The sequence below is a fragment of the Triturus cristatus genome, chromosome 9, assembly GCF_964204655.1.
Source record: "Triturus cristatus chromosome 9, aTriCri1.1, whole genome shotgun sequence".
Taxonomy (NCBI): domain Eukaryota; kingdom Metazoa; phylum Chordata; class Amphibia; order Caudata; family Salamandridae; genus Triturus; species Triturus cristatus.
In genome coordinates, this window is record NC_140592.1 from 1102224499 (window position 1) to 1102245893 (window position 21395).

At 43.3% G+C, this 21395-nt stretch overlaps 1 protein-coding gene across 2 annotated transcripts in view; it reads right to left on the minus strand.

The window, feature by feature from the left end:
* Nucleotides 1–21395, minus strand: part of LOC146799437 (galectin-3-like) — a 279550-nt gene that overhangs the window by 69288 nt on the left and 188867 nt on the right. For both annotated transcript variants that reach the window (XM_085627006.1, XM_085627007.1), the window contains 2 exons: nt 20046–20122; nt 10768–10939 (listed from right to left, as the gene is read on the minus strand). In XM_085627006.1, coding sequence (XP_085483132.1) covers nt 10768–10939; nt 20046–20122 — 249 coding nt within the window. The remainder of the gene's footprint in view (nt 1–10767; nt 10940–20045; nt 20123–21395) is intronic.

The window sequence follows — 21395 nt, forward strand, 5'->3', positions numbered from 1 at the left end:
GAGGCATTCCCTGGGGAATCCCTCTGGTGCGGGCACCAGAGGGATTCCCTTTTAGTGAAAATAGCCTCGGGAGCTGGGGAAGAGCTTCCCCAGCTCCCGAGGCCCCCCCCCCCCCGGCTTTCAGTGTAATGAAGATCGGCGCGCACGTCGCGCCGACGTCATTACACTGAAAGTGAAACTGAAATGAGCCATTTCTGTTTCTCTTTCTACGTGCTCAGGGGGCTATCTCAGCCCCCTGAGCACGTAGAAAGACGAGAGAGGTATCGTTGGAAAGGGGAGAATCTCCCCTTTCCAATGTTACCCCTCTCCAGTGGATCCCTGCTTGGGGATCGCCACAGGACCTTGGGCCTTTGCTCCCCCCAAATATTTTTGGCCTCATTTAGTCTTTTTGCCCCCCCTTGGGGGCAGATGGGGCAGTAGCCCCCAATCTGCCCCCCCGGTGGGGCAAAAAGCCCAGTAGACACCAGGGAATTTAAAAAAAAAATTAAAATAGGGCGGCGTGGCTTGGCGCCCGAGTGGATGGCGGCGCCCGGGTGAAGCTCCGGGTATCGCTGGGAAGATTCAGCGCTCCTAGGACAGCTGCCGATTGGAGGAAAACGTCCATGGGCATGTGAACACTCAGGGCATGTTTTGGAGCCCTCGCGGACCTCTATGGCGGTAATAAGACTTTATTTCACCTGAAGTGAGTGCTCCAGCGGCACCGTTTCGGGCGCGGCCGCAATTTTGAATTTAACGCGCGAGCGTGAGTTTCCTCACAAAAAAAAATCTGAATGCTACTTCTCCCTATTACATTACTTCGCTCACTGCCAAATATATTAACAAAGCTAAATTGCAGCTACTTTTCATGGGAGACCTGAGGCATTTTAGTGCTTTAGCCTTTCCTCTTTGGTATTCTTTCAGCTTCTTCACCCTCAGCAATTTTTATGGGGACACATTAGTTTTTTCACAACATGTCTTCAGGATGCAATACTACCTCTCCGCGGAAATACTCTCTTCCTCTACCATCAGCATGATTTTTTAAAGGAGACTGCTGTTGGAAAACCTCTCATAGTTAGCCTCTGAAGCGCTTCATTTAAGTTTATTGCTCTCATATTTAAAAAACACTGGTGTCACAGGCTGTAGCACACCCTTTTTGGCACTTTCCTCAGCTTTTTGGCTTACGCACTTCTATTTGTGTCATACCTATGCTCTGCCGATGGCATGTTGACAGGACATCAACAAATGTTTTGACTAATAGAGTTCTCCCTGTTCCAACTTGTCGTTGCTCTCTGCGCCGTGTGCTTGCTCGTTGTGTCTGATTACTAGCACACTAGCACGGGCTCGGAGTGCGCTAACAGCGTTTTATGGGTAGAACAAAGACCCCACATCCTTCTTCCTCCAAACCAAAACGCAGTTTTATCAAAAATTCAAGGATTTTTTCAGAACTCTCTAAATTAGAAAACTCTTTAGCTTTAAGTCCAGATACAACAATGGAGCCCCCGTCCACAGCTTCAGGGAAATCCAACACCAAACGCCTAAAGAAAGACCCTCCATCGCCGCCTAAATCGACCTCACCAGTATCAAAGGAGTTACTATTGGAGGAAATTAGAGCTCTTCGGCCATTCATGGAAGAAACTAACACCAAACAACAAGTTTTAACGGACAATTGGTCTCAACTGGAGGCTAGGGTCTCGTCAGTAGAGCATAATGTATCCTCTTTTAAGGAAACCTGTGTTACTGTATCTCACCTGCACTCTCAAGTTTCTACGCTTCAAAAGCAAGTTGAGGACTTGGAAAACCGCAGCAGACGCAACAACCTACGCATTTATGGCCTGGGAGAAGGTCTTGAAGGGACAGACTCTCTTGCGTTTTTCAAGTCATTCCTCCCTAAGCTGCTCCATATGCCGGAAGGGACGACCCTTAACATCCAACGAGCGCATAGGCTAGGTCGTCTCCCAGCTCACACTACGCCCGCACCAAGACCTAGAGGAGTCATCATATACTTTCTCGAATACACAGATCTGTTGAAGGTTCTCTCAGCAGTCAGAGCATCTCCTAAAGCCACATGGTCTGGCTCGGCACTGTATTTTGCGCAAGACTATGCTAAAGGCACTGCTAACAGACGCAAAGCCTTTTTGAACATGCGTGATGACTTGCGTTCAATAGGAGCCAGATATGGTCTTTTTCATCCGTGCCTCTTTAAAGTCACATATAATAACAAAACCACCAGATATGAAGATTCTGTGCATTTGCAAAGTTTTATCAATTCTTGCAAGCCGACCACCATGGATTCCTCTGGTCCGGCATCTGCTCTTTGAGTCTTTAATATGGTTTTTTCATTGACAGGTTGACTGAATTCTTGTTTCTTCCTTTCAGATGTTTGGTAAATTGCTGGTTGTTCCTCTTTTGTTCTTATTAACAGTATCTTAGTAGATGTTTTTGTTGTGCTCCCCCTTTTGAGATTCTGTTTGTTCATGTTCCCCAGCTTTCCGATTAATGTCTCTATGTACAAGATATTCTTACACTGATTCAATTTTGTCGCCACAGGCTCCCTATTTCTGCTTTACGATGTCTTCCTGGCCTTCCGCTGTGCCGATCCCTGGTGCGTCGTCCACCCCATGTGGTTCCACCCCCGTCCCTGTCTCTGCTTGGCTACTCCCTATGTAGGTATGTTTCCCTTTTGTATACCAATCCGTTTTGTTTTCTTTTCCCTCTTGCTTTTTTCCCTTTTACTTATCCTTTTTATTTCTTCTTTGACTGCAATCGAGCTCCTTTCCTTTCAAATGTTTTGTTCTGTTCCTTTATCTGATCAGTCTGATCTTCTTTCTGAGGTGGTTATCTCACAGCTATTACTGTTATCTATTCTTCTTGTCTTACACTTATTTTTTTATCTTTTGCTTTTGCATCAAAGTTCCGGATATATTTTCCCCTGTCTCCTGATTCTCTCTTATAGCTACGCTCATCTTCCTTCCTTACTTTTTCTTCGTCTTCTCACTTACACTTTGACCCGGGCAACTATCTTCCTGACTGTACTGTATTTCCTCTCGGATCACTTCATTGCAATGTTTTGCTGTTGTTCTTTCCTCTTGTTCTATTTTTCTCTTGAACTGTTATGCCGATAAGATTAGTATCATGGAATATTAGAGGGCTGAATTCCCCCATCAAGCGACAAAGATTGTTGTCCCACTTAGCAAAGATGAATGCAGATATTGTATTTTTACAAGAGACTCACCTAACAGAGAATGAGTCATCAAAACTAAAACGAGGTTGGGTGGGGGAAATATTTTATTCTAATGGGGACGGCAAACGTAATGGGGTTATGATGCTTTGTCATAAGTCACTTGATTGTAAATTTATATCAAAGGAATCTGATACAGAGGGCCGTTGGCTTCATGTTAAACTATCGCTGAAGGATGTTCCAGTCTCTTTTTTTAATGCATACGGACCCACTGGGGGGGATACCTCTTTTTGGTCCTCAATTGCCCAGCAGTTAGCCCTTTGCATGGAAGATAATTCTATTCTAGAAGGGGACTGCAATCAGATTTTTGATCCTTTTGTTGATCGAAATTCCAAAGCTTCATTCATCTTCAACAAACCACATAAGTCCTTCATTCATGCTATTTCCCAGCACAAACTTTTGGACGCCTGGAGGTTGTGCAACCCCACCACCAGAGAATACACGTTTTATTCTCCTGTGCATCATTCTCAAACACGTATTGACTATTTTTTTGTTTCTCATCATATTTCACAAGCACTTTTGCATGCTGAAATAGGACTTATATTGTTATCTGATCATGCCCCCATCTCAATCGATTTGGATATTTTACCAAAAATTAACACGCCCAGAAGATGAAGATTCAACAACTCTCTTCTTCTGGATCCTGCATTCCCCTCCTCATTTTCCACTTTCTTCGAGGATTATTTTTCCTTAAATGAATCCACTACTTTACCTTTTTCAACTATCTGGGATGCTTTCAAGGCCTCAGCGAGAAACTTTATTATCAGCTATGTGGCCAAAAATCGTAACATTGCTCGCAAACGTTCGAGCGCCCTGCTTCAAGATATTAAGAGACTGGAGCATTCTTTCTATACTTCCAACTCAAAAGATGCTCTTGATGCCCTCATAAAAGCGAAACTGCAATTTAATAAGGAGTCTACTGACAGTGCTTCTTTTTACCTCCTGAGGTCCTATTCTACCGAACATTCTAGGTAGGGAGCAATCTGGCTTCGTGAAAGGACGGGTCATTAATGATAACACGAGGTTGTTTTTTAATATTCTAGCTAAAGCTCCGCATTTACAACACTCTCTTGCTGCTATAGCGCTTGACGCAGAGAAAGCTTTTGACAGAGTTGATTGGAAATATTTATTTTATGCCCTCCAATGGTTTGGTTTTGGCCCTAAGTTTACAACCCTAATCTCGCTTTTGTACTCTAGTCCACACGCTGCGGTTTGTGCTAATGGTCTCATCTCACCCTTTTTTGACCTTGGCAGGGGCGTCCGCCAAGGTTGCCCCCTTTCTCCTTTTCTTTTCAATCTAGCCCTGGAACCCTTCTTATCAAAGATACGTCAAAACACACAAATACACGGTTTCCAGACTCCGACCACCAACGTCAAATTAGCAGCATACGCTGACGATATTTTGCTCTTTATCTCTAACCCTAGTGAATCAGTTCCTGCCTTTCTCGAGGAAGTTCAATCTTTTTCAAAGGTTTCTGGGTATAAATTAAATAGCGATAAGTGTGAAATCCTTTCTTTGACCAAATTTACTTTTAAAGTTGGTTTTGCCTTAACGAACTTCACTTGGAAATCTTCTCATATCAAATACCTGGGACTGAGTTTTATGCCTACGATTAAGGACACAGTTACTTTATGTTTGAATAATTGCATTAAAAAACTTTCCGATCTCACTACGAAATGGCATCCCCTATACCTTTCTTGGTGGGGCCGTTTAGATACCATAAAAATGATGCTCTCCCCTATGGTTTTATACACCATTTCCAAAATTCCAGTCCCTATTTCTCCTAAATTATTCAAATCAATTAACTCAGTACTATCGACCTTCCTGTGGAATTCAAAAAAAGCTCGCATATCTCTTTCCAAGTTAATACGCCCTAAAACAGAGGGTGGGGTCAATTTCCCCAACTTTCCTGTTTATCAAAAGGCTTTTATATTGCGGCAAGCCTCATATTGGTTGCTCGATCTCGCAGATGATTGTCCCCTATGGACATCAGTTGAAAGTTCGTTTTTGTCCCCCTTTTCATTTCAAGAATATCTTTCATTCACCCGCAAACCCCAATCGGTGTCCTCTCCCATATTTAAATTTACTTCCAAGCTTCTTTCTCCTTTACTTCCGTTAGCGCCTGATACTCTTGAATCCTTCATGGAGTCCACTATTTGGCATAATAAGGCTCTATTAATAAACAATAAACCTTTTTACTGGAAGTCTTGGAAGCAACATGGTTTGATTTGGGTTCATCAATTATTTTTCAACATTGAATTTATTTCCTTCTCGTCGCTCCGACAGACTTGTAACCTGCATGCTGCCTTGATTTCTAAATACCATACTCGTCGGCGTACAGTGCTTGACGTATACACTAGGCTTACCAATGATTCTAGTATTTCTCGCATCGTTGAAGTTCCTACTGACTTATCCACTTTTCTGCGCACTAAACCTAAAGCTTCTGTACTATACACTCTTCTCCAATCTAAAGCTACACCTAGACAAAAATCCACGATTTAACTCGCATGGGAAAGAGACTTTAGTGTAGAATGGTCCCCGCTAACGTGGAGTAAGATCTGGGCTAAGATACGTAAAACCTCCAGAACAGCTAGTTTAACACAAACTTTATTCTATACATACAATAGGCTTTTACTATCTCCTCACACTTTAAACAAAAGATTCTTTGATGTACAGAATACATGTTGGTCATGTTCATCACCTGATGCTGATTTGTTTCACATGCTTTTTTCGTGTTCATTTGTAAATAAGTTTTGGAAACAGGTTTGGTCTCAAATTAATCTAATTTGTGGTGCCATAGCCCCATTTGATGTAAAGGACATTTTCCTAGGTAGCCTCTCCCCAATATGGGATAACTATGAAATTAATATTAATATTGTTGATTTATTAATAGCAGTTGCTTTTCAGCAGATAACGAGAAACTGGAAGGATTTCTCGAAGATTTCTTATAAAGCATGGTGGTATGATGTATGCCATCATCATAGACTGGATACATTTCTCCTGTTTAGAATGTAGCTAAATTTGAGGTTTGCAGGGCATTCTGGGTAAGGAAACGTAGGGGAAACCACGCAAGCCATACCTCCCTGGAATCCCCCGGGTGTCTAGTTTTCAGAAATCTGTGGGTTTGGTAGGTTTCCCTAGGTGCCGGCAGAGCTAGGGTTCAAAAACTACAGCTAGGCACTTTGCCAAAAAAGGTTCATTTTTCACTGCGAAATTGAGGTGTGTCCACGATGCGTTTTGCGCCGTTTCCTGTCGCGGGCACTAGGCCGACCCACACAAGTGAGGTACCATTTTTATCTGAAGACTTTGGGGAACACGGGGTGGGTGGAAATTTGTGGATCCAAGCAGATTCCAGAACTTTCCACCACAGAAATGTGAGGAAAATGTCATTTTTTGGGCAATTTTTTAGGTTTGCAAGGGATTCTGGGTAGCATAACCTGGTGGGAGGCAGTCAAGTCAACCCATCCTGGATTTCCCTGGGTGTCTAGTTTTCAAAAATGTATAGGTTTGCTAGGTTTCCCTAGGTTCCGGCAGAGTTATGGTTCAAAAACTACAGCTAGGCACTTTGCCAAAAAAGGGTCATTTTTGACAGCGAAATTGAGGTGTGTCCACGTTGCGTTTTGTGCCGTTTCCTGTCACGGGCACTAGGCCGACCCACACAAGTGAGGTACCATTTTTCTCGGAAGACTTTGGGGAATGCGGGGTGAGTGGAAATTTGTGGATCCACGCAGATTCCAGAACTTTCCACCAGAGAAATGTGGAGAAAATGTGTTTTTTTGGCAAGTTTTCAGGTTTACAAGGGATTCTGGGTAACAGAACCTGGTGGGAGGCAGTCAAGTCACCCCATCCTGGATTCCTCTGGGTGTCTAGTTTTAAAAAATGTATAGGTTTGCTAGGTTTCCCTAGGTGCCGGCAGAACTATGGTTCAAAAACTACACCTAGGCACTTTGCCAAAAAAGGGTCATTTTTCACAGCGAAATTGAGGTGTGTCCACGTTGCGTTTTGCGCCGTTTCCTGTTGCGGGCACTAGGCCGACCCACAAAAGTGAGGTACCATTTTTCTCGGAAGACTTTGGAGAACGCGGGGTGTGTGAAAATTTGTGGATCCACGCATATTCCAGAGCTTTCCACCAGAGAAATGTGGAGAAAATGTGTTTTCTTTTTGGCAATTTTTTAGGTTTACAAGGGATTCTGGGTAACAGAACCTGGTGGGAGGCAGTCAAGTCACCCCATCCTGGATTCCCCTGGGTGTCTAGTTTTCAAAAATGTATAGGTTTGCTAGGTTTCCCTAGGTGCCGGCAGAGCTATGGTTCAAAAACTACAGCTAGGCACTTTGCCAAAAAAGGGTCATTTTTCACAGCGAAATTGAGGTGTGTCCACGTTGCGTTTTGCGCCGTTTCCTGTTGCGGGCACTAGGCCGACCCACAAAAGTGAGGTACCATTTTTCTCGGATGACTTTGGGGAACGCGGGGTGTGTGGAAATTTGTGGATCCACGCATATTCCAGAACTTTCTACCAGAGAAATGTGGAGAACATGTGTTTTCTTTTTGGCAATTTTTTAGGTTTACACGGGATTCTGGGTAACAGAACCTGGTGGGAGGCAGTCAAGTCACCACATCCTGGATTCCCCTGGGTGTCTAGTTTTCAAAAATATATAGGTTTGCTAGGTTTCCCTAGGTGACGGCAGAGCTATGGTTCAAAAACTACAGCTAGGCACTTTGCCACAAGAGGGTCATTTTTCGCTGTGAAATTGAGGTGTGTCCACGTTACGTTTTGCACCGTTTCCTGTCGCAGGCACTAGGCCGACCCACATAAGTGAGGTAGCATTTTTCTCGGAAGACTTTGGGGAACGCGGGGTGGGTGTAAATTTGTGGATCCACGCAGATTCCAGAACTTTCCACCAGAGAAATGTGGGGAAAATTAGTTTTTTTGGCAATTTTTTAGGTTTGCAAGGGATTCTGGGTAACAGAACCTGGTGGGAGGCAGTCAAGTCACCTCATCCTGAATTCCCCTGGGTGTCTAGTTTTCAGAAATGTATAGGTTTGCTAGGTTTCCCCAGGTGCCGGCAGAGCTAGGGTTAAAAATCTACAGCTAGGCACTTTGCTAAAAAAGGGTAATTTTGCATTGTGAAAATGTGGTGTGTTCACGTTGGGTTTTGAGCCATTTCCTGTCGTGTGCACTATGCCTACCCCTACAAGTGAGGTACCATTTTTATCGGGAGACTTAGGGTAGTTCAGATTTGTAAAGGAACTGTTATTACCTATTGACTTTCGATGCATTTCTGCCTTTCAAATGAAAGACATTGTGTAAAAAAGAAGTCATTCTAAAAAATGACTGATAATTCTCATGCTAGTATGAGTATCCCAATTTCGGAAATGTGCAAATCTCCACTGTTTCTCAACTCTATATTTTGTTCCCATTTCATAAATACATAGGTGTCTTTTATACCGATTTTTCCATGTACACATTTTTACAGAATAATTACTATATACCCGGTACATAATAAAAAACCATTGCAAGTTGCTGCTCAGTTTTTGGCTCTGGGTTCGTCGGGTTCTTGGTGAACCTACAAGTCCTATATATCCTCACAACCAGTAATGTTCAGCGGATGTAACGGTATACTGCTTTCAAAGAGCTGTCAAAATTAGAATAAGTTACAGGTGAAAACGTTGACACAAAAGGCGCTTTTTTTCAACAAATTTTCAATTTATCCTATATTTAACTGTTAGTTTCTATAAAGAAAACTTGATGGATCTACACAAATGACCCCTTGCTGAATTTAGAATTTTATCTACTTCTCTAAAATGTATAGCTTTCCAGGATCCATTATTGCTTTCGTACCCATTTCTACCATTAACTGGAAGGAGGTTGAAAGCACAAAAAATAGCAAAAATAGGCTATGTCCCAGAAAAATGCCAAAACTGTGTAAAAAATGTTGGGTTCTGACAAAAGTCTGTTATCTGGAAAATGGTGATTTCAGCCCCACAAACCCTTTTTTGATAACATTTGCAGGGAAAAACCCAGATGCTTTCATTTGCAGCCCGTTTTTCCCATTTTCCCCCAAAAAAACTAAATTTGTCTGTATTTTGGCTCATTTCTGTGACCCCTCCAGGGGAATCCACAAACCCTGAGTACCTTCAGAATCCCCATGATGTTGGAAGAAAAGGACGCAAATTTGGCGTGGATACCTTATGTGGTCAAAAAGTTACAGGGGCCTCAGCGCGCACTACCCCAAATAGCCAAAAAAGGGCGTGGCACAGGAGGGGGAAAAGGCCTGGCAGCGAAGGGGTTAAGGAAAAGCTAAGCCCTTCTGCTCTATGCCATATCTACTAGAGATTGAATTCGGATTATTTTGGTGACTTTGAGGGTTCCCCCTACATAGAGCGTTATAATTCCTTTAGGTGGTCAGCCGCCCCCCCCCCCAACAAAATGGCTTTACCCCAAAGTCTGATTCAAATTATTGAAGATCATTAAAATCATTAGTAGGGAGATTGCATAAAACAATATAGGACACACACTACAGCCTAAGCCCACAGTGACATCACATGTACTGCAACAACTGGAGGATTTATGTTTCATTCCCACAACCTTACATTGCCCAACATTGGCCCTAGATTCACTAAGGGTTGCCCAGGTACAGAAGCAATGCTGCACAATTTTGCGATTTGCAAATGGGCCCTTTTAATGTTAAGTAAATCGCTTCAGTAGTTTGCATTGCTTTGCGCCACCCGAGTGCTCAAGTAAAACATTAGTAAATAACCCCCACAGTTTTCTAACATGTAGGCTGTCTAGATGCCATCATCGGCGATCCCTATTCATAGCACCCGACAGTCTAGGATAGCAAGTAACTGCAGGCTAGGTTACATCTATTCTCACACTCTCCACTACACCCATGCTTACACACTCTGGTGGTCTTCACTCCACTTCTACACTGCTTCCAAGCCTGATTCCCCGCCCCTTTTTCTCACATAGGCAAACTACAACACCCGAAGGGCACCCAGGACCCTAATAAAAATCATCAGGGGACTCTGTCAGGGATAGAAAGCATTACATGAATAATACATATGGGGTAGTTATTTACTCAAATACCCAGTGCGTCACTTATACCTCTCAAAATGGATGGCACGCACTATATGAATACCAATACATTACAATACAATAGTTATTTCATGCAGGTCCATGTTAAAGTCTATGGCCTAGGTCTGGGGGTTTTGTGTGTCAGTTCCACTATACTGGGATTTGTTAAGGGACTTCACATATATTGCAAAGAATCGAATTCCAGGTTCCTGGCCCATTTACATTGTGACTTTGTTGATCAGTCTCGGGTTCTTGGTGATCATACTACACTCTGGTTCAGTGATTTTGCCTTTCATCAATAAATACCTATGAGTAATACACAGTCAGCACGCTCCTTAGAAAAATGATACTTTTTTGTCTAATTGTAAAAAAGCAATGTTCAGAGCACCTGTCCAGTATAGATTAGATTAAATAATCTCATCTATGTTCTATCAGATAAACAAATTAAGAGTTGCACTTTTAATTTACCGTACCTTATAGTTCTTTCCAAGTTTAAATGGAAAATTATCATGCTTTTCTATCCTTCCTCCCCACGCGTTATTTTTCATGTAGTCGACAACTGTATACATTTTCTTGTAAAAGTTGAATCGTGGATTAAAGTGGAACGCGATGTTTTTCTCATCATGCATAAAATCAAAATAAAACCTAAGAAAGAGGAATAAATCATACTTTTATGAAGTTAGCTAATGGAAAACACTATTGGTAATCAAATATTAGAATAAAACTTTTGCATTTAAATTATTCTGCAGAATCAAACATCAAATGCCAGTTCCATCCATTTGAATTTATTATATTTTTATGTTTTTTTAGAAAGCCCTTTATTTGTGGCATTTGGACATTCAACAAGCAGCGCAGTATGGCAGTCAATAAATATTCGTAGGCACATTGTAATGGACTGAGGCAAAGGAGGAGTGGAGAGGTGTGGTGCAGCGGCCGGAGCGGCTGACTCTGGAGCACCGGCTCACGGTTGGAGCATCGGAGCCGGCGGCAGCTCAGCACCCTGTGACTCTGGGCAATAGCTCACTTAATCACCATAACGGCCCCCAGCGCCTTGAGACCCTTTGTAGTGATTAGTTGGCGCTTTACAAATATCAGATACAGATACATGAGTCTGATGTAAATATAGAGGCATCCGGGATGCAGTGCTGAGGCATGCTGTCCAAGGATGTGTGATTGTATTCAGCCATACACATCCTTTCATCGAGCTCCATGCACTCAATGTAACCCTCTAGGACCTCCATGTGTGGGGTTATCTACTGTAGAAACGCAGCTTTGAGGGCGGTCCCATATATCTCTCGGTTGCAAGTGCCGGGTATCAGCTTCTGAAACCCTTCCATCGTGTCACCACAATATACAAAATCATTCAGCCAATCACTCACAGTTTGTAGTGGGTCTCCTAACAAATAGGCCCTTGACAAACACTCCGGGATTTCGCGATTTCAGGTTTTCCCGTGAAATCGGCACTTTTGTAAAAATGCAGCGATTTTTACTTAAGTGCCCGTGAAAATGAAGGATTGAAGGGAAACGGTTTTAAAATGTCTATGATAATTCTTCACTTGTCAATATCCTCTCTTCTGTAGTTGTGGCTGTTGACCAAAGAAATATTTGTATTGTGGCCAATCAGCCCATATTGAAATATTTATATTTTAAATATTTGTTTTTTAAAGGGATCCACAAGGCCTATGGATTCTGACCATGGCACCGGGTTGCATTTATTTTTCAACATTACATGTAATGTACCGAACATTAATTGGCTAAAAGGATGTTACCATAGGTAGATAATTTCAGGTATGATGCGAGGTATGAAAAGGTTTGCCCAAGACAGGGGCAGGCGAACATGAAGACAAGGCATAGTCTGGGAAATATTTATCCCCGATAGCAGGTGCGGCTGCGCACACTATCCAAGCACAGTGTCACGGGCATTCGAAGTGGGTTCAGGGGTGCTGAAGCAAGGTAACCTTCCTGAAGAGAAAGGAGGCAAGCACCGAGACGGAGACACATATTAAACACTGTGGGAGACACATAATAAACAGTGTGGGTGCCAGCAGCCGATCTCTCATTCCTAAAGCAGCGAGATAACAGTACATCATCAATCCATGCATCGCAAAACTTCTACAGCAGTTATAAGATGAACTCAAGAGATTTACGAGCTGCTAACATGGGCCAAGCAAACATTCAACGTCAGCCCATATACTCAAACTTCATGTTATAGCAAAGTTGCACTGCAATAAATCACGGAAATTGGCTCTTTTATTTTTTTTAAGTATATTTATTTCTTGCTAACAATATACGTAAAAGCTAAAATAGAAAGCCCTTTTTAATAAACCTTGGCCCCCCCTGCAAGGTACGTGGAGGGGGCCCCCTCCGGACTCTATCAGGAGCTCCCCGGCCGAAGTGCAGTGCTGAGGGGGCTCCCTAGAGCTTGGGGGGCCCCCGCACTGCGGGGGATGCGGAGGCCTGTGTTACGCCCCTGTTTTCAAATTCAAAGGTTGTTTTAATATATGAAAGTATGAGTTGTCTCAACGCATCAAGATATATTTAAAATACAGGCACATTGGACATGGAAGGTGAGGGGGTAACATGGCCAACTAGAGCTTGGGTGTATATTCATTAAAAAGCTGGGGGTAGTGGAAGGGACATCACAGGAAATGACATCACATCAGGGTCGGACTGATGCCCGAGAGGCTGGATGGGTGGGGGCCAGATTTGGAGTGGTGGGGGCCGGTTTTGTTACTGGGGCCAGGTTTGCAGTGATGCTGCAGTATCTGCCCCAGTAACAAAAGCAGCAGTGCTGGGGGTTGGTTTTGTTAAGCTGCAGTGCTTCACGCTTGCTCCCCCCAATCACCCCAATCACCCCCTGTGCGAAACGTCAGACAAAATTGCCAGGGTTGCTTTGGGTTCCCAGTCTGGCCGTGTTAATGCTGAAGTTTGTTTTTGAGTGTTTCTACTACAAAAGCAGTTTTTGTGGTTTGTAGTGAACTCAGTATTAGAAAATGCAGTCAGAAATAGATTGGTTGCCTGTGCCTGTGTGCTTCTTTCACCTTTAGTATGGCAAGCCACAGATCACAACTCGTTAGTCTAGAACCACATAAATTTCCTCTTTCAAATGTACAGCGCTTCTAGTTGTTTACTTTTCCTTTATATATCGAGGTTTGGTGAAGTAACTTTGGGGCATATTATCAAGGACGGTGTTAAAAATTATCGCCGGTTTAGCGGCAGAAACTGCCGCTAAAGTGGCGATAATGGGCTTGATAATATGCCCTGGAGAATTCCAATAGAAATCCATGTTCTGGTGTGAACTGAAATGTAACTGAAAGTTATTATCATTTTATGTTTTTGCTTCTGCCCTGCTTGAAAGCAGTGGGGCGACGCTCCTCCGCCATAGCGGAGAAGACAATACCAGTGTATCCCACTTAAGATGTAGTTGAGTTCTGTACAAACAAACCTTATAAGCAATGTGTGTACATTCTAGAAGAAAAGCCTAGTGGAGGGTATTGGAATATTAACCAACAGGAACAATAATTTAGTAAGCACAACCATCATTCTCAACGCCACCTTGCCAGCTGTGGCAGCTGCAGTTCAATCACAGTCACTGGGCTCATCACATATGGCATTTTGCGAATGATCCGGTGGTTTTATGACGCAAATGAAAAGAAAATGGCTTCGGTGAAGGCCAGTCTAACTCTGGACGGAAGCGAGGACGGAGGTAGGTGCTATTAAACAGTTGTCGGAGCTGGCAAGTCGCTCTCTGATGTGGCCTCCTCACTATTGGATAGGTCAATTTGCCCTGACTTTTTGGAAGGTTACTGTGTCTAGATCACTCTGATAGATATTGCTCTCCAGTGGTGGTAAGATGTCAATAGGCACCTTATCACCTGTGCACGGTTTGGGGCTTTGAGTTGTTACCAAGCCCCTCACTCTGCGGAGACGATTAGGTCACATTTACCTGTTTTACTTTTTAGTCCTGACGAAATGCCAACAGATTGCTCCATGACTACACAAGACAGGAAACATGTTGACCTGAAGTATAGACCTAGCCTATTAGCAGGTGACCAACACTTTCTCACTCACAGAGATAGGGACCATTATTTCACAGATTTCTCTGCCATTTCTTATAATCTCAACATCAACCAGGAAGATCACATTAAATACATTGTGGCATTTGGTTGACAGCTGATTTTATACTCATGCTTTTACCAATCTTCTCCCATTTTTGGGCACAACATCTTCTGTTCTATTGTGCTCATCTGGCGTATTTTTTATTAAACGATGTCCTGTAAAGTGCACTCTTGCAGGGACCGCTAGGCTTTGCAGAGCCTACCTGGCAAGGAGCATAGCACAATGATGAAGCATGTCACTTTCGGGTGTGTGAGGGCAACTGTTCCTAAAAGCACATGCTTCCTGGGGTACCTGCTTTCAGTCAGAGGCGGTTTCTCTTAGACTGAGCTTCCGGAACAGTATACTTTGATTTAATTACAATTTAGATGAGGAGAGTTTATACTGGACCGTCATTCTCCTCATCCATCCTTTTTTGACATGTAACATTGTAGATGGCCTGAGCGAGAGGTGCAGGGATTCTCTGTCAAAACCTTGAGATGCAATTCAGTCATTAATTCAAAACCTAGATCTGTATGATATTTAGAAGCAGAATTATTCTGACTTGTCAGTGTGTACTCATTCTTCGGAAAGTGTTCAATGATACTATCAAAACATGTTTGAATTCAAATACGTTGATCTTCAGCAACTCTAAGGCTTGCATTTGACGGGAAATCAATTGAGTCATTACAGGATATTGTTGACAGTCAAAGTTGTATGCTAAGGATCCAGGCCAGGTTGAAACATATTGTTGATTATTTCCAGATCAAGATTTCATTTTCTTCATCAAGGACTTTTATGATTTGACGGTAACAGTCTACCAACCTACCTACCTAGGTCTGGTAGACCACCACACATTCTCATATTTTTGTTTACAAGAAACAAACTCCTGCTTTGGAAATTTGTTTCTTGCAAGCAAAAATCTTTGTAGAGTGGTTGCAACAAACATGACATTGACTGAACAAATTTCAGTGCCTTCAGAGAATCCAAAATACCAGCAGTTTCCCTCAGGCACAGAGATTTGATATCTAAATATAAGGGTGTTTTCCTACAGGGTAGCTAAAATGCTTTCTTAGAGATGACAATCCAATGTAGATTTTTAAGCCTAGAATACATTTCAAATCACTTCAGCTTGAAAATATGAAACCCTTGGTTTATGTGTCATGTTTATTGACACTAGTTTTGAATGGAAATAGCATTAGCATCCATTTTCTCTACAGAATTTGCATTAGCATGCTGCACTTGGATCGTTCTACTGTTGGAAAGTGGGTTATTAGTAGTGGTAAATATATATTTACCACAGGTAATAAGGCCACTAACACAGTCTAGGGCTCACAGTCTAGGGCTCAGAATAGGTCTTAGAAAATTACTTCCATGCTCAACCCTTGGTAGCTTGGCTATGAGCAAGCAGGCTTAACTTCAGAGACAGTTATGTAAAGAATTAAAAAAAACAATTCAGTAAATAATTTAGACACAACTCACAATAAAAATCCAAGCCCAATTTATAACAAGAGGAGATATTTTAACTTTAAAACGACACAAAAATGAAAGGAAATCCAATGTAGGGAACCGGAGATATGAATTTTCAAAGATTTAGAACTATCTAGCACATGGAAAGCTGTAGCACCTTTTGGGACATCTGGTCATGCTAGACCGGGATAAAGTCAAGGTTTCAGGCTGTGCGCGATGGAGCCCTGCGCGGCTCCCCCTCGCGGTAGGCCTTGGTCAAAGTTTTTACCTTCTGACTTAGAAACTTTCCTGGAGCTTTTTCTGGGTCCCTCGATGTTCTCCACCAGTCCAGGTTCGGTGAGGGTTCGCCAGCTTGCATTTCGACAAGCTCCCGGTCAAACTATGGAAGTTGGACCTCAGGAGCTTTCCAGAGGGATGAACCAGATATCCAAGCCGGCTCGCGGTTGAAGGTGGGGTGCTTGACTCTAGCGGTTGGAGCCGATCAAGTCTTCTACCTTCGGACTAGGAAACTTTCGAAGATCTTTTTCTCCCGGGGTCCCTCGATGCTCTTCACCAGGCTGAGTTTGGTGAGGGTTTAACAACTTGGCTTTTGACGGCCTCCTGGTCAAACTCTGGGAGTCGGACCTCCAGATCTTTTCAGTGGGACGAACCTGGAGGGCAGGCGGCTCGCAGTTGAGGGTCACCGGCTTGGCTGGCCAAGTCAAGTCGGTCTACTTATAGAGATTTTTTCCAAAGTTGCTCCAAACTTCTGGAACTGCTTCCCGAAGTTCATTTCGGGGTACCCAAAGTGTCCAAAACACATTCTAAGGGTCTGTAATCAGCAAAATTGTCCTTGAAAGTTTGGGACTTGAGTTACCACAATCCACTTGGACAAAACCCTCACAAATCCTCTGGACTCACTCCAGGTTGGGGATTCTTGGTGGTGATGGTCCGGGTGAGCTCTTTTAACCTGTAACTTGTAGGGAGTCCACTCTTTAGTCCTCTTAAAGCCAGTTAGGTCCACAGGGCTCTAGTTCCAGATTTTGCAGCAGACACAGTCAGTCAGAGTGCAGGGCCTGGTTGGTGCAAATCAAACTTCCAACATGGACCCTTCCTCTCTTGCAAAAGATCTGAGAGGCTCTGCCCCTCTCAGATACTTATTCAGTGCTCTCTGGGGTCAAGCAGGAGGGCACTCTTGTCTAATGAGGTTCAGGATAAGACCACAGAGCTTGACCATTTCCTCCAAAGTGTGGCACAATGGTCTCCCAGAAAGCACTATTCTTCCAAAATTCAATATGGCTGAAGTCTCAGTACAGAAGCAAACGTTAGCTAAACCAGCCTTCAGGATATCCCATTTCCAAAGCTCCCCTCCCTCCAACATCTGCAAATTCTTTCCTTAAACCTACCATCTGGCAGGGTTCAGAGTGGAAGGGGGTAGATGAACCTGGCTGTCCCCTTCTACCTTTGAAGCTGATGCTTTATGGTTCCTTCCCCTGCTCTGGCATTCTTGTGGAGAAGGGTCCTCTTACAAGAGATAGTCTTTCCCCCTGTGTGACACTTATCACCCCATCAAAGCATCCTGGTTAATACACTTAACTCTGAGCAATCATGCCAGACCACTGGAAGGCTGAATTTCGGCTTACAGACAAGAAAGTCTTATAACTTCTTGTCTGTACATTTTTGGATATATTCAGCAACAGCATCATGTTGGATTTATCAATAATATTCTCCTAAGTCCTTAAGTGATATTTTTCATTTGCCCCTTGCAGTAGTTATGAATTCATAAACTAATACAATGTTAACCTACGTAGCTGGAGATCTACAATGGGGAAAATGAAATGTCCAATTTCTCCAACATCAGGGCCTACAAAACTGCTTTTATAACGACCCTGCTTATAGCTACATGTCCCCCACCCCATAACACATAGGGGAAAATGTAGGGATACTGAATATGCACAAATATTGTAGATATTCACTCCACAATGCTCCTGGCACAAAAGTTGATTTTAGGAAGCACTTTACTGCAATGAGGGAAGTGAAATGTGCATTTTCTCTCTCAGCAGGGCATATAAAGCCTCTTTTATAAGGGCCCTCCTTATAAGTACCTGACCCCCCCACTGGGTCACCTAGGGGAACCCCTGTGGGTACCTAACATGCCAACATATTGTAGTTTATCAATATTTAAGTGCCCCTAAAATCAAAGCTGAGTTTTGGAACAATTTACATATTAAAGCAGTTCTGCAACACAGGGCTGCTCTTAAAATGACATCAGACTCCCATCAGTGCACACATGCAAGTGCAGAATGGGCTGCTGGCCTCTAAACTGCTATGCCCTATTATATACTGGGGACCTAAAAGTAGTTTTAATCCACCTGTCCTATTATGTACTAGGGTCGTACAGAAGAGGTCATGCCAATCATAGAGTTACCCTAAACCATAGTGTACCCTGGTATGTGTAGGTAGTTTTACTGTATTCGAAGTGTGTTCAGCAGAGCAATGGCCCTGGGCCTGGTTAGGCAGAGGCCGGGGACAGTCAGAGTCAGTAACTACCAGTACCAGGCAGCAAAAAATGGGGGTGCCAAGGGCACAGAATGACTTTGCAACATACCCCCCCAAACGAAAGATGAATAATGGGTTGCTAAACTACACCCTGGTAGTCCTCATCAGCTAAGTGGAAAAAAACGGGAAAGTCCATCAATATTGGCATGGGCAAACTCAGGTCTGTGTTCCACTGCAAAGTTCATTCCCTGTACTACTGTGCTTCTCTTTTGTGAATTTTCATACCTTCTTTGAAATTCCCTCATCTGTGATATAAACGCTGAGATTTGCTGCCTGTCATTGGTGACACATTGAGTACTTTAATATGGCCAATTTTTTTAACTTTGAGAGTCAGTCAGTTTCTCATTCATGGGAATATGGTGAGCATGTGCAGGTCAATTTTTTTTGTCTCACTACTGATAGCTCCTGCTGTCTGTTCGAGAGATATCATTGCATATCATATTGGACGGAACAACAGCCGTGTACTTTGCCAAAGGCAAGTGTGACGTGGTTTCTACTTCAACAAGGGGTGCCTCAAGCACTTGCCTTCCTTGCTGTGAGCTGCGGACTCCATAGGTATGCCTTGCGTGGACAGGGTGTCAAACGGTGTACCACAGACCGAAAATAACGATGTTGTCCATATGTTTTTTTGTTGTTGCTAATGTTCTACAGCAACTCCGGTTTTATTTGTGTCCTCTGTTTTTCTGAAGTCACAACAAGTTGTCTCTGTGTTTTTTCGTCGTTGCCCCGTCAAATGTGTGTGCCTCTCTGATTTGCTTTTTTATAAAGTCATAGAAATGTTTGTCTAGGTCTGAACCATTCGGGCAGATGTGAAAATGAGATACTTAGGTACATGTTTTCATGCACCAAAAAACCAGGAAGAGTTTTACATATTTGTGATTTCCTCTGCTAACAGTATAAAATGTTGCGTATTTATGCTGTCCACGTGTTTGCTTTTCTCAGATGGTGCAGAGAGATGTCTTTAAGGGTATGTTGTGCTGTTATTTCACAATGTGAATTCGATTCTGTGACTTGAATTCACAGTGCGTTTTTTATGCTTTTCTGCTATGATTTTACTGCTGGTTGTTTCTGTACACTTTTGCGGCGCTTGCACACTGACATGGTATCTTTTGTGCCGTGGGGAGTTCTATGTCTCAGTTGAATCATGTTTCCGTAGGTTCACTGTAGGTTCACTCATACCTATGGAGTTTTTACATAAGGCTGGACACGAGGAACAGTAGAGAATTCCAATAGAAGTCCATGTTGACACCAGAACATGGGCTTCTATGGGAATTCTCAAGGGCATATTATCAAGCCCATTATCACGCGTTAGCGTCAGTTTTCTGCCACTAAAAAAACGATAATTTTAACGCCATTTCTTGATAATATGCCCCTTAATGTCCTCTGTTGCTCCTAGTAGTAATCAAACTGTTTCTTCTAAAGGCAATTCTTGAGATGATAAGGGCAGTGCTCTTGAAGGTATGTAATGAGCCATTATATGTATTAGTCATAAAAGTATTTCCGGAGATCTGAATTCGATGTGAATGGCTGACTGGGTGCCCGAGCAGAGAACAGCAGAGGCAAGGAAATGCAAGAATATGCTCCTATAATCCTGAGATAAAATATAACCTCCTCCCAAAATACAACTTTCAGATATATGTTTGCATACCTTGGTGTGTTTTGTGGTATCTCAATGTAGGCAGTCACTAGTGTATTCGGTTTCAATCCTCCATTGAAAGGCATACTCTGAAAATGAAAAAAATATAATGAATACAAGTGTGCTTTTTTTGTGGGTGATCCTTTCTTTATAAATTGTTCCTTAACAGATGACCCCAGAACTGACCCCAACGGAAACTTATGCAAGCTCCAACATACGTGTGCACAACCGAACAGAAAATCTGGGAGACACAACCACAGAGTATTGTGCAAGAACTCTTACTGTCCTGCAACACTATCTGACCTCATTCAATCTCCAAGCTACTCAACCCACCACTTGCTAGAATGATCCTCCTGTAACCACCAGCGCTCATCACTCATGGTTTCATGAATATACTGGCTTAATGTATATATTAAACCTCGTAACATGTACACATCATGGTATGTAACCACCGATTTATGGTGCAAAATGTTTTGTATACCGTACAGTGCTTTGATACCTTTGGGTCAGGTATGACCAATATGAGACTTGCAAATAAATAAAATAAAAAAATTATGGTAAGGGCCCTGTCTTTTGGTGGTGCATTGTAAATGTGCTGGTGTAAGTTTTGGAATGGGGAGAAAAAAGCAGTGGGAATGACCTATAAACTATCCCAGCCAGTCACGTCTGACGATGTTTGTGGTCAAGGCCGAGCGCTAAGTAGTGCTCGCCACCATTATGGCGGTCAGACTGATCCCCGGGAAAAAAGGAGGAGGTGAGAGCACTCCCACCTCCCCATGAGCATCCAATAGACGGCGTTGGGCGGTGCGTGAACCGGAAGCACTTTAGTGCTTCCAGGTCACACGGGCGTCCAGCGTTGGGGTCCGACCGGTTCAGACCGGCCAGGCTGTGCGCCCCCTTAAAAGGGGGTGTGAGGAGCACATCTATCATCTTCGACACCTTACACCATCGCACAGCTCCTAGACCGCTGCTTCCTTTCGTGCCAGGATTCTTGGAACAGCTATGGCCACATTCCTCACCCCTGCTACGGTGGGCTACGTACCATCCAGGATTGCCAAAAAGTATAAGCCCCCAGCCGAGGATCCCTTATTTCTCAGAGCTGATCCACCAGCGGACTCCGTCATTGTGGCGGCAGCCATGAGGTCTCATTCGCGTCTGCGTCATCTTCTGTCCCCACCCAGAGAAGGAGAGTAAGCAGATGGACTCCTATGGCAGGAAAATGTCGGCTTCTTCCATGAAGATTGCAAGTGCCTCAGCCCTTCTCGGGCGATATGACAGGTCTCTTTGGGACTCCCTGTCAAGGTTCACCGAAAAGCTCCCAAAAGATGACCGGCAGGACTTCAGCGAAATTCTGCTAGAAGG